Raw genomic sequence first — 13,077 nt, forward strand, 5'->3', positions numbered from 1 at the left:
GAATGAGGACAACAACTCATGCACCAGACGAGTTTCAGCTGCTCGAAAACATCTTGGCCCGTGAACACCTATCGTGGTCGCCTGAAAGCGTTGTGCTACGAAGACATTCGACTTATGGTGGACGCCACCCAGAGACCGGCCAAGACATGTTCTCCATGGCTGTGAAATTCATACACCACAAGGGAAAAACCAGACAACTCGAGCCGTGAGTGTCAGTTATTGCGATGATTTCGGAATCATTGCTGACATTTTATTTAGCACCATCTTCTGGTTTACCATGACGCGCAAATTGATATTCAATTTATCAATGTGACGTCCGCTTAGCCCTCTGCGATGACGCCTTTGACGTTGCAACTACGACTGTCCGGCGGGTCTTCCAAGTTAAGAACGCGGGCCTGGTCAAGTGCACACAACCCTTCGATGGAAAATAAGCGCTGGAATGGCTAATTTTCCGTGTAGGATGATGTTGTTCATCACAAGCTTCGCGATGACCTAAATGATAAAGTCTGACATGGGGAATGAAGAACCTATCACGCCAAAGGCCTTCCGAAGAGGCAATGCCAACGTTATGAACAGTAAGTCCCAGTTCAGTGTTTATCTACTATCCATACTAAATTATGCAGGAAAGGCCCCTGACGCTGTGCGGGATCAGGCGCTATTACTATCCCAAATGGGCTACGTTCAAGTGCGTATATCAACGAGAACATCGAATTTGATAATACAGAACGCCTTTCTGGACGAGCCAACAGAAGACGCTCTAATCAACCTATTTAACCCCATGTCGGCGTGACCCACGGGCTCGAAGAAAAATGGTCCCCAAGCAAGTTTGGAGTCCTTGCGCCGGATCCTGAGATTGAAGCACTGAAGCAACGACGAGAGATTCTCAAAGATGGCCGGTATCGATACAAAGGACAAGACAGGAAATCCGAGTCCTGTCAGGAGCATCAGAACGAAACAAGCGCAACGCGTAAGCAATGTCGAGGAGCAGTACCGGCAATACTTCTTCTACAACAGGCCCACGTGGGATATCGAGAGGCAGGCCGCAGGTGAAGAAGAATTGGCGGAACTGGAGGAAGCCTGGCAAGCCTGAGATCGACCTCCAAATCCCCGAACGCCGCAGAGCTGGCTGGGGTGGCGTATCTTCTTTTTCAACTGGAAGTGCCCACCTTCGAGGAGATGCCGGAGCTCACTTATTCACGCTGTCGACGTTATGTTCCGACTCTGCCAAAGCGGGGAGACGCCTAGACGCACCCACACAGCGAGCACAGGTTCAGCCGAACATAACCGATGCAACCCCTCCCGATCCTCACATTTTCCCATTACTTATGCTGAAGACACAATGTCCACGGTGTATTGGGGATGGTCGCCTTTCGTACCAAGAGCGAACCTTCACATACAGCCGGCCAGCGGTGATGACGATCATTTCGAGCGCGCACATGTCAAGGAGATCAGAGACCCCGAGCAAGCAGACTATCTTCTGCGAGCATCCCACATGCGTAGAAGAAGGCGTTAAGCTGGACGATCTTGACCACTTTCGAAATCATGTACAGGTTATCATCGTGTGTGGCTCAGACCTAGGCCTTCGGTGGGACGATTTACGAGCATAGTATGCCAGGTTAGTAGAGGCATCAGAAGAAGACGACCGGACTTGGAACGTGACTTGTATGAGCTCAAGCCGCTGGAACACACTAAGTACGAGCCCGCAATACAGTGGTTTTACTCCTGAAGCTTGAACCAGTCGTTTATCATACGTTCTCCACTCTCATTTCCACCTATCTTCGTTACTTGCCTATACGAATTTCGTTACTGCTCGTGCCGGAGGCTCACTTAATTAGTCATCACAATTTACCCAGCAACCAGAGATTTCACCCCTTTGCTGCTCAACAAACTATTTTCGGAACCTTCTGTAGTTTTTGTCAGATGAGGTTGCAGAGCTGGAGTCAGTTTTGGGATTCGGTTTGTTATTTGCTCACTCATATCATATACATGTCCTTGGTGTCGGAGCGCATGCCACTCATCCTCTTCAGACATGTGCTCCTTATATGGGAGCATAGGCCTTCCTTAACGTTAATGTGCCTCCATCTCGCACTGAAACATGCTGTAGCGTGCTGCCACATCAGATTGGTTGCTCATACCTTCCAAAAAAAGATTGCCTCATTCAGGCGGCGCCTTTTATTCTTGTCGTGTTTATACGTAGGCGGCAGGATTGGATCTGTTTCTAGAATTAACATACCGGGGTGATTCACAGTACAGGAATAATCGCTTGACTTGCCATCCGATCTCTCTAAATGCAACAAAGATTACGAAGGCGTTGAACGGCCGGTATTCTGTGGGCGAAAATAGTTCGAGTCCGCCGTAGGCTTTCATATAGAGTTCTCTAGCTGCGATTCGCTGGCCCTGACGGGCTTTGAGATTGCCTGTCCACGGTATTGAGTGCCGGCCTATATCGAACGAATATGTTGGCACCTAAAGCCTTCCCCGTATCCTTGCAGTGCCCGTTGGTACATCGCCTCGGCTGCCCATCCTGCCCTGGTCGGAGCATACAGCTAAGTTGCCGTCGACCGTGGAGAGTGTGGATATGTGGTCTGGACCCCATGCCTTCTCGTATCCTTGCAGTGCCCGTTGGTACATTGTCTCGGCCTCGTCCATCCTGCCCTGGTCGGAGAAGAGGACAGCTAAGTCGCCCCCGACCGTGTCGAGTGTGGATGTGTGGCTCGGACTCATGCCTTCTCCCTTTCCTTGCAGTGCCCGTTGGTACATCGCCTCGGCCTCGTCCATCTTGCCCTGGTCGTAGTAGAGGAGGCCTAAGTTGTCGACCGTGTCGAGTGTGGATGTGGTCTGGTCCCCGTGCCTTCTCCTTTCCTTGCAGTGCCCGGTTGGTACATCGTCTCGGCCTCGTCCATCTTGCCCTGGGCTTTGTAGAGGACGGCTAAGTTGTTGACCGTGTTGAGTGTGGATGTGTGGTCTGGTACCTATGCCTTCTCGTATCCTTGCAGTGCCTGTGCTTGGTACATCGCCTCGGCCTTGGCCATCTTGCCCTGGTTGAGTAGAGGTCGCCTAGGCTGTGAAAGGCCCATGGTATATCGTGATCGCTACTCGAATCGTAGCGTAACATCTGACGGCATGTGATAGAAGCCGTCTCTGTAGCTGCCAAAACTGGGAGCTGTCCCTTGACGGGACCAGTGAGGCTACACAGCCTATCGTGAATCTAGCCAAGTCAACATCCCAGGTTTGGTTTAACATGTGGATGGTCCTAATTGTGTACATAGGAGTGGACGCTGGATCCCTTGATCGTTAGGCCCGGAGTGCCAGTGTGTTGGTCGATAGGCTCGTAATCGTGCAGGCGTACCCATTGCGTTATTGAAATTCACTCATCATTCAGTCCTATCCCCAGGGTGAATGATCGTCTTCTTCGGCCTGGAGGTGTTCGAACGAGATGTCTTCGTTGTTCAAATACGCCCACCATCGGAGTGTGGCTTGTGAGTGGATTGTGTCTCCGCAATTGATCATACGAGAGCTGCCATGTGGAGCATAGCGTACTGTCTTGGTAGGTAGTCTAGACCTGGAGTGCCTGCGTGAAGTCTTGCCCACGACTCTTTGTATAGATGAAGGTAACTTATCGAAGCCAATTGAAACCCGCTTCAAGCAAGCTCCAGCCGTGGCAAGGGCAAAGGGTAGCCCATCAAGCTCCTTACGAGACTTCTAGCGTCAATGTCTGTAACAGTCATTAGTAAGACTTCAATTGGCGATAAGCTTCTTACCGTATTGTAAATCATGCCTGCTTGAGGAATTTTCGAAGTGATTTAGACTGTCTCTATTGAGATGAGCTTTCTTATTTGAATCATGTAACCAAGATCCACTGCGATGAGCGTGTCGTAATAATAATCGAGCCTTGATATGCTGTAAAGAAGAAATTGATGGATGTCAATTTTTGCGCCTTCGGCACGATTGGTCAATCTCGGATTGTCGAGGTTGTCGTAGATAAGAAGCCACCTCGTGTTGTTTGGTAGGCTTAGCCAGGCCTTGACGGCTTCTATTGTCTCTTCATGACTCTGCCGTTTGCCTTCAGCACTTAAGAGGCTGGCGTCGGGATACTGCTGCATTATCTGCGTCGCTACTTTGATAAAGCTTTGCTGGATTGAGACTCGTCCTTGATGTTGAGCCAGAATACAGCGGAATACTCGCTCTGCATCGTTTTGGCGAGGTACGGCGATTTGTGTCTTGCCAATACCGCCGAGCCCGTGGAGAACAATGACGTGATGGCTTCCATCCGAGCTTAGACTGCTACGGATCTCCGCCAGTTCACCTTCTCTTGCGATGAAGTGCTGGGTTGAACATCCGACAGGCTGAAGGTGACAGAGAAATTGTTGGCTCGAGTCCTTTTTTCAGTCAGCCTTCTCCCAGCATTACTGTTTGGAAGGAATCAACCGACCCTTCACGACTTTCTGGATCTCCTCGCGAAATCGTTTCTGGGCATTATCTCGCCCTTCGCTGTAGATCAGCGGCATGTGGACGTTGAGTATCTTCCAGGAGCGCATACGCCAGGTCCTCCTGGGTATTTTGTTTGGCGGCTTGGATCCAGAGCTTCTCGTTCCGAGACGGGAAAGTCGGACAATGGAGTACCGTTGAGTGCACTCGCCGGAATGCCTGTGATGTCGCGTATCGCAGGTCTCAGAGATTGCTTGTCACCGAGCCACACGCCTTCCTTGGAATAGAAGTCCACTGATGTCGGCGCGAGGAGCTCTTGGAGTGTCCAACCACGAGTGAACCATCTGCTTTTTCGGAAGGCCCCCTTCCCAAGGCGCCACAGTTGTCCCGCGCATCAGTGTCGGCAGCGCTGGAGACGTCGGCAGAGATAGACGTAACATCGTTTCGCATCGCGGTACCACCGGAACATGCTGTTGATCGCAGTCTGCAGCTCGATGTTGTTGGACTTGTCGATGCAGCAGGTGTCGACCCAGAAATATCGCAAACCGTGTTGCTCCACTTGTTCGGCACAGAACTTGATCTTGTCATAGCCAGCTTGTGCTGCCAAGCAGCTGGTGTGTTCGCTATATCCGCATATACGACCTCGTCTGTAGCCCCACGTGCGGAAAGGATCGCGTAAGGAGGCGCATTGTCGGCAACGAAGTCGTCGGTCAAGCTGCACCGGCCAGCATCGTCGCATTGAGAGTAGCCGCATCGTAGGGCGCAGGAGCTACGCGACTCGGCGCATCGTTGGAATGAACGAGAACCTGGAGTGTGGCGCTCTTTGCTTCAAGAAGCTAAACCGATGTCAACATCGCCATCATTGTGAGGATAGCTGGCCCTGCACCAGGCTGCAGGTGCGGGGTATGGCTCAGCCGCAAGCCAGGGATGGCAATCATACGAAAGATCAAGATTCGTGCATGCCTGCTGACGTTCCGTTTAGTATCACGAAATACCACAGCCAGGCTTGCCTCCCAGCTAGCTTGCGGTTCGGCCCGTGGATTAAGCAGTACGGAGCGCGCATGCGATTCCATAATTAACGTTTTCGCGAAAAGAAACCGAGTTGTTGCGAAGTTACGAACTATGCGGGCTTTCGGGCGGTACTACTCGCTTCAACCTTCGCAATAAGAAGCAACGCCAACGAACCCATTCATTCGAGTCTGATCAGGGAGATTGCCCCGATCGTCAGAAATGGCGGCAAAGTGAGCCAAAGCAGCAAGAAGCCTGCTGAAGCTCAAAACTTCAGTGCGCGTACAGGGCTGCATAAGACTGCCACGCCTGTGCACCACACTTTGGCGCAATAACCGGAACGTGAAATTGACTGCCCCAGGTACCACTGGCAAGGATGGATATTCACCCACCCTGCACGACCTGATATCTCCCAGCTGCCGTGTTATGCCAGTCACAGTGCGCAATCGTCGCCGTAGTGAGCAGCGTCCTCGTAGACTACGAAATCCGAATCACGAGCGAAGCGCTCGGCATCGGCGTCGTTCGTGGATTGTACGGTGCTTAAGGGATCACAAGTAGGGGATAGGCCACCGACGCTAGGTGGGGCGCGGTGTTAGCGTACAGTACTTCGCCAACATAGTCGATTCGCGGCTTTCTGGTAGCAGAAATCTGCCGCGCGTAACTAGAAACCCCGATCCCAAGACGTTGTTGCGCTCTAGTATATACACTATGCGCATGTGCGCGAACCCCAAACGCGTAAGCTAGCCAAGCGCTGCATCCTTCAGATGGAGACCTCAACTTAGCTATTCCTAGTAAGGCTCATCAGTTCGACTGCGGCTTTCTGTGAGGTCCACAACCTGAGCTTTCTGCCCATACTAACCAGCGAAAGACCAGATCGCAGCTTCGTTGCACGGTTTTATATGGCCTAAGATCTTTTGGGACTTTGTGACCCATTCCCTCGACAGCGCGGTTTCGCCATTCCCTTACTTGCAGATTGCGAATCTTATGGCTGCTAGCATGGTCTTAGCTTGGGAATGGCCTGCACCATGCTTTGCTCGTTGCCGTCTGTACCACTGCCCTGTCCTCCACGCAGCAGTCCTTGCATTAGCGCTCATTCCCGCAATACTGCTTTATCAGGGCACCAATGCCGCGATATATTACATTATATCAGCTACACTCTACTTGTTATTCTAAAGCACGTGATGGACCATCTCGGCTAAGAAATTATTACTATTAATGTGTACATCTACCTAGTTACTCATCCGCATCCGTGCCGGAGCTCATCGAGAGACATGTGCTCCTGTGTGACATAGCTTACCTCCTGTGTTTGTTAATCCCTAGTTCATACCAATCAGGCGTGAATCAGCGCTCGCTTCGTCTTCTTAGTTCTTCCTGGGCTTGCAGGTTATTCTGTCCTCGTGTGCCACTTCGGCCATTCGTTCTCGTTCTCGGCTCTGTAGAATTTTCGGATAGTCGATCCTATGGTGAAAATTGAATTGCAGCCATGTTATGTAGGGGTACTCGTCATTCCCAAGTTGCTCGCTTTCTGTGTACCAGTCGGACTTGCTTATCCATTGGCCAGTAGTAAAAACCTTGGCGGTGGGTTGCCGACATAAGGGGCAGGTTACGTTCCGTTCCTCACGCATGACGGTTCGAAAGTATATTGCCAAGCATTTCGATGGAACATGTGAAGACTTTCACATGCAATGGTGCAATCTTGGAAAGTATCCCCTTAGTGGCTCGGGGCAAATGGAGTAGCCTTCCTCGGCGTTCATTCGAAGCAATGGGCTTTGAGTCCATTGGCGTTTCAAGGTATGTTCTTCTGTCCATGGGAGTCCATGTTGGTTGAAAGTCTTCGTGGGTATCCGGACATGGTTGTACCTTCCGCTATAGCGTATGGTGAAAAAGGTGGATCCCCATGTTGACTCTCCTCCGTGGTTATTGTTTTGGGAAACTATAAGGCTATCGTCCCTACGATTCGTTGCGAGCCGCATGCATCCGTCGCAGTATCCACAACCGCACTGTATAACAATAGATGCCGAAGGCTGTTCATCGACGGACTCCCCCTCAGAGAAAATGGTGGTAATGCAATTTCGATATCGGCCTGCGATGTTTTGCCCATGGACCCTGTTGTATATGGCTAGAAACTATACCTGGTGTCAGTTAGTAATTGGCATACTCATACTCGGTGCTGATTTACATTTTCCAGCTCCTGGTCTCTTTGGGTGCTTTGCCGCGATATGCCCGTTGTCGGGTTGGGGCTGTGGGGCATTAGCAGCAGCTTGCCGGGAAGCCCTCGTTGGTCCATGGCTTCCTGTAGCTCGGGTTCGTGGCCCTGTGCCTTGCCTCTTTACACTAGTCACACCTGCGTGGTCTTGGGTGAACACGGGCACTCCAGACCTCAGGTGAACTGATGTTTGGCCTTGAATCTCGTCACCTGTGCGAGACTGTTGACCTCGAGGCCTTTCGACCGACGGGGAGAGGCTGGCTTCGCGCGGCCTGTGCGGAACGTGGCTGTCGCTGTGATGCTTGTAGCTGGCTAGGACGCCTGGGTGCCGCACCACTGCCGCTTTCCTCCGGCCTTAAGTCCGCAGGCGTCTGGCTCCCGAGCCGTGCACCATCAGCTTGAAGGACAGCTCTGGCCGAGGAAGGAAGAGGCTCCAGTGGGGGGTCTTCGCCAGTTATTTGGTAGTGTGTCTCAATACGGTCCTGCCCTTTGTCTCTGATGACGCTATTCCATACGCCACGACTGACAAAGGGTGGGTCAGGCCCGTCAAGCTTCATCCAAGTATAGGTGTTCCTCTGTGGATTATTGACATGATCGTCGTCGAGCAATGGATTGAGATTCGTATATGGACATATCCAGAAGATGCCAGGTATACCATTCGCTCGGATATATTGGGCTAGCCCTTGCGAAGTTAACATACGGAGGCTTTCGAACTTAGACAACCGGAGTCCTAGCTGTTCTTTCTTGCACGCATAACCACGGCGAGTCTGGCCGCGACTAAAAGGTGGCAAGGTAAGAAGTACATAACTCTTCCAGGGTGGCGAGCCTTCGATCCGAGCAGTTTCGTATCCACCAGTTTGCGGGCAGCGGAAGTTCTCGTAAAAATGCCTGCCACGTACCGTGAGAATATTCGTAGGCTGGGTACCATGAGTACTCGGTCCATCGTCCGTGGCGAATATATCCAATTTGTCCTCGGTGCCAAGAGAGGAAGTATCGGGAATAGGATTGGCATGCTCTAGCTGTTTCGGCATGTCCAAGTGGCTCAGGCTCAGGCTCAGGCTCAAGGGGCGATTCCGCCGTGGCTTGCGCATCGGGTACGGCTTCAGCTTCTGTAGTGGTATGTGACCTCATGGAAACGTCCTCATCCGACACCTCGATCGCAATTGGGATCTCGCCTTCGGGCGTCTCATCTCCAAGTCTTGGGTTGGTGCCTGCTCTGTTGTGGGTAGATCTGGTTGTCCCTACCGCACCTTCTGTTGTTTCAACTCCAGGATCTGGGTTGTTTCCTACTCTATTGCGGGTAGATCGGGTCCTCCCTAGTGTGCCTCTCCTAATAACCCTTGCGACTCCTCTAGTGCTCGACGGTCTGCTCGATTCATGATAATAACTGACTGTGTTAATAATTAAGAATAGGAAGATTTGATTAGCGACGTGAACTGGACGGGCAAGCTACATATACTGGAGGAGCAGATTCTAGAAACACACTCTAAACCCGATTCTTAGAGTCTGTTGCTGCGGAACGAGTTCCTGTAAATAGTATCTCCTTTCTGGTTCTTGCAATCATTCGAGTCTTCAAAAATCCCCGCCTCTGGCTGGGCAGGTACTTATTCAAAGCAGCACAGAAACCGAGTAATGTCTCGTCCCATGTCGCTCTGATGTAAACCTTACAAGCCTTCCTCACAGGGCCGTCATGGTACCGCACGTCCACGGCCACCGCAAGCGCATACCTCGACGACCGACGGAGTACAGAAGCCGTTGACCTCCTCGGACATACCGTGACGGTAACGATCCCGACCGACACGTATCGCGGGATCTACTGGAAGATGCCTATAATAGAGCAAATCACCACCAAGACCAGTTGATTGAAGCATGCGGGATAACAACACAGAACTGTACTTTACAGATTATGATCCCGGCCGCTCACTTTATGTTGAGCTTCTCACGAGTACCGGGGATCATGCATGTGCTTAAAGGATGGCGTAAATGTGACGCTTTACACAGTCAGTATATAAACGGTACTCCATTCATAGTTACTGTTGTAGCCTTCAGGTCATCTCGGAACTTGCATGATGTAACGGTACATGGAATGCCTGAATGACTTGTGGGACTCTGGCAGGCATGTGCCCATGCCACATCACTTGCAGCGACCCACTGCATCCAACCTGGAAAGTGAAAAGCGGATGCTGAACCGAATTGTACGAATCTATTTCAGTCAGGGTAATAAACTCATATACATTTAACTCTGGCCAAAATAATAGGGTAGGCTATTATAAGTAGTATGAAAGATTCTTTTTAATTTTGTGTACGCACTTCGTGGCTTACCAATGCCCAAACGCTAATGTAGCAGGAGTCTCCAAGCACAGGATTTTACCTAAGGGCGAGCCTCTACAGCGGAGAATAAGTACCCGAATAACAAAAAAACTACCTACCATAATTGACATCCCTTTCTTCTACACATACTGCATGCATTATAACGCGATGTTGATCGTTGTCCTGAAGATACTACCATCCAAAAGATATTGGCGTAACGCATAATCCTGGTGTATTTATGTTTGATTGACAGGTATTCGTCAGGTTATCTACCGTAAACACCCGTGACCCTTATTGCCAGCGGTACCGTGTTGTTTGTTCAACGTGGAGTATGCTGTCAAGACAGGTTTTGGCGTCGAATTAGTAGTAAGCTCAAGCATTAGCGTTCTGTGGTCTAGCAGTGTGGTCCATGTTAGGAACAATACAGGAATGAGCTGGCTACTGGACAGTATTTCTGCCACATCATTTACGCACGGTGCATGAGCCCAATAGTACCCCAGCCGAATAATCTGACACCTGAATGGGCAACGCTAAAGCTGGATGTTACTGATTGCTAGCCGCGCACTCGCCTAGCGCGCTGGAGAAACAGGAGCTTTGAAGACTGATGACAGGCCATGATCAAGACCCCGCCTGGACACCACAACGATCTGTCGCTGGAGCCGCAGACCACTGCTTCCGTGAGGACACATACGCATTTGTGCAAATATTTAATTACACCCTAATACATAAATCCTTGATATTGAAAAATGAACGCTGAGCCTTGGACTTCCCTGTGTTTCTCTTCGTTTTCCAGTATCGCATCGTATTGTTCCGAGTTATAGCGTTTCGCCCACAGATCGTTGCTCGTTGATTTCGTCGTTTCGTTTCTGTAGTTCTTCCTGGGCTTGCTCTTCGTCATTTGCTGATGTGCGATTTCAACATCCCTTTCCTGCCGTCGGCTTTGCGTAATTCTCGGATAGTTAACAGGGTGGTGTTTATTGAACTGTAACCATGTCATATAGAAATTCTCGGTTGTCCCCAAAACGCTTGCTTTCTGTATACCATTGAGTCTGGCTGAACCACTGGCCAGTTGTAAAAACTCTGCATACAACTGCCCGACACAGCGGGCAGGACATGGCCAGGAAGCGACGCGCAGCATTGCGAAAGTGACGCGCCAGGCATGCGGTATGAAATATGTGGACAGACGCACCGACACACGTAATGGAGCAGTTTTGAAAGAGGTCCCCCTAAGGTGTCATAGCAAATAAGGCAGTCTTCCTCGGCATCAACTCGAAGTATTGGGCTTCGCGCCCTTCGTGTCCATTGGGGTTTCAGTGTGTGATCCTCAGTCCACGGAAATCCAAGTTGTTTAAAAGTGCGTACAGGTATCCGAACCTTGCTATACCGTTCATTAAAGCGTGTAGTGAAGAATGTCGATAGGGATTGTTTCTCTATGGCTGCCATTATTTCTGCAGACGATATAGTTAGTTCCGTGGTTGACTGCTAACCGTGTGCAGTAGTCGCAATATACACAGCCGCATTGGATAACCATAGTAGCCATAGACTGTTGATTTATCGATTTGCCCTTGAAGAACTTGTTTCTATACAGACACGACATCTTCCTGTGATATCCCGGCCATTGGGTTCATTATATATGGCCAGAAACTAGACATAGCGTCAGTCTGGGTGTCCTCCATAGAGGTTCCAGTGGGGTCTTACATCTTCCAGCGGATCAGCGGTACCTGGAGGTCTATTTCGTGACTCTTGTAGGATTATCCGATCTAGGTATGCTAGTTGCAGCTGGTGGTGACTGGGTCAATGGCGCTGGCCTGAAAAGACTTGCTGGCCTTGGGCTTTGGAGCATTTCGATTGTTGGCTGAGGCTGACTTCGTGGGGCCTGCATAGGCCACTGCTGTTCCTCTTGGGTCTCACTCTGCGGAGTCACTAGCACTCTGTCCTGTTGCGGTGCTGGTTGGGTTGAGGGGGTTAGGGCCACGACAGATGCTATGTACGTCTGGTTCCTGAGCCGTGCGCCATCGACCTGGAGGCTCGTTCTGGCTGAGGTGGATACAGCTCGATGGGCAGGTGTTGGCCAGTAATCTCGTAATGCGCATCAATACGGCCTTGTCCTTGATTGCCAAGGACGCTATTCCACACTCCACAACTGAATAAATGGAGGTTCGGGGCCATCAAGCTTCATCCAAGTATAAGTATTCCTTTGTGGATAACGGCATGGCCATTATTGAGTAGTGGATCAAGATCGACATATGGGCATATCCAGTGGATCCCAGGTACGTCGTGGTCACGGATATAGTCCCTTAGTTGTTGTGCAGTCAACATGCGTAGATTGGTGAATCGGGACGACCGGATTCCCAGCTGTTCTTTCTTGCATGTATCACCGCGGCGAGGCTGGCCTCGACTAAAGGGTGGAAGAGTAAGAAGTACAAAGCTCTTGCAGGTGGTGAGCCTTCTATACGAGCCGTCTCGTTTGTATCAGTTTGCGGACAGCGGAAATTCTCGTAAAACTGCCGGCCGTGTACACTGAGGATGTTCGCAGGTTGGGTGCCATGGGTACCTGGGCCACCATTTGCAACGAATACATTAACCTCGTTTTCGAAGTCCACATAGGAAGTAGCCGGAAAGGAATCGGGATGCCTAGCCTTCGTTTCGGCATGTCCAAGTGCTTCCGACTCAAAAGGGGTTTCTGCTGCAGTGGTATATGATCTCAGAGAGGAGTCCTCATCTGACATTTCGATCAGAATCTTGCTACGAATGGCTCTGATTTACCCCCCGAGAAGATTCTCGTGCCCGACAGGCTGCTGGGTTAACAATGTCCCAGGAAGTTTGGAAATAAGAAATTGGAAGCGCCTTTCTAGAACAATACGCAGCAAGCAATTCGGAAATATATTATATATTTGCTCTTTTATCTAGTACATTGGTGGAACAATATAAAGAAGCCAATATTAGCCCGGTGTCTTAGATACAGTAGAAGGGAACATACTCCTCTTCATATACGTCATCGGATTAATATTAATCCTAGCCAGCGGCGAATCCGTCTTCCGATTCGAGTACCTGAATGGCTGATCACTTAGGGCTGCCAACAGGGTGTTTGTGGGAATGATTAGATAGGAAAGATTATCCACCAG

The 13,077-nt window shown here is 50.5% G+C and overlaps 4 protein-coding genes across 4 annotated transcripts; 1 reads left to right on the forward strand and 3 right to left on the reverse strand.

Moving 5' to 3' along the window:
* Window positions 1–511: 511 nt before the first annotated feature.
* Window positions 512–1,607, forward strand: PG985_016350 (uncharacterized protein; the record flags this gene model as incomplete). Its single annotated transcript, XM_066836116.1, has 4 exons — window positions 512–575; window positions 624–685; window positions 826–967; window positions 1,015–1,607. The coding sequence occupies 4 exons, from the start codon at window positions 512–514 to the stop codon at window positions 1,605–1,607; spliced, it is 861 nt and encodes a 286-aa protein (XP_066675867.1).
* Window positions 1,608–2,466: 859 nt separating this feature from the next.
* On the reverse strand, window positions 2,467–3,077 carry PG985_016351 (kinesin light chain; the record flags this gene model as incomplete). Its single annotated transcript, XM_066836117.1, has 2 exons — window positions 2,467–2,929; window positions 3,013–3,077. The coding sequence occupies 2 exons, from the start codon at window positions 3,075–3,077 to the stop codon at window positions 2,467–2,469; spliced, it is 528 nt and encodes a 175-aa protein (XP_066675868.1).
* A 4,771-nt stretch (window positions 3,078–7,848) lies between these two features.
* Window positions 7,849–9,021, reverse strand: PG985_016352 (uncharacterized protein; the record flags this gene model as incomplete). Its single annotated transcript, XM_066836118.1, has 3 exons — window positions 7,849–8,468; window positions 8,542–8,933; window positions 8,981–9,021. The coding sequence occupies 3 exons, from the start codon at window positions 9,019–9,021 to the stop codon at window positions 7,849–7,851; spliced, it is 1,053 nt and encodes a 350-aa protein (XP_066675869.1).
* A 3,243-nt stretch (window positions 9,022–12,264) lies between these two features.
* PG985_016353 (uncharacterized protein) lies at window positions 12,265–12,681 on the reverse strand (the record flags this gene model as incomplete). Its single annotated transcript, XM_066836119.1, has 1 exon — window positions 12,265–12,681. The coding sequence occupies one exon, from the start codon at window positions 12,679–12,681 to the stop codon at window positions 12,265–12,267; it is 417 nt and encodes a 138-aa protein (XP_066675870.1).
* Window positions 12,682–13,077: the final 396 nt, after the last annotated feature.

This window comes from Apiospora marii (genome assembly GCF_038362585.1).
Source record: "Apiospora marii strain CBS 49790 chromosome Unknown utg000015l_segment0_segment0, whole genome shotgun sequence".
NCBI lineage: Eukaryota > Fungi > Ascomycota > Sordariomycetes > Amphisphaeriales > Apiosporaceae > Apiospora > Apiospora marii.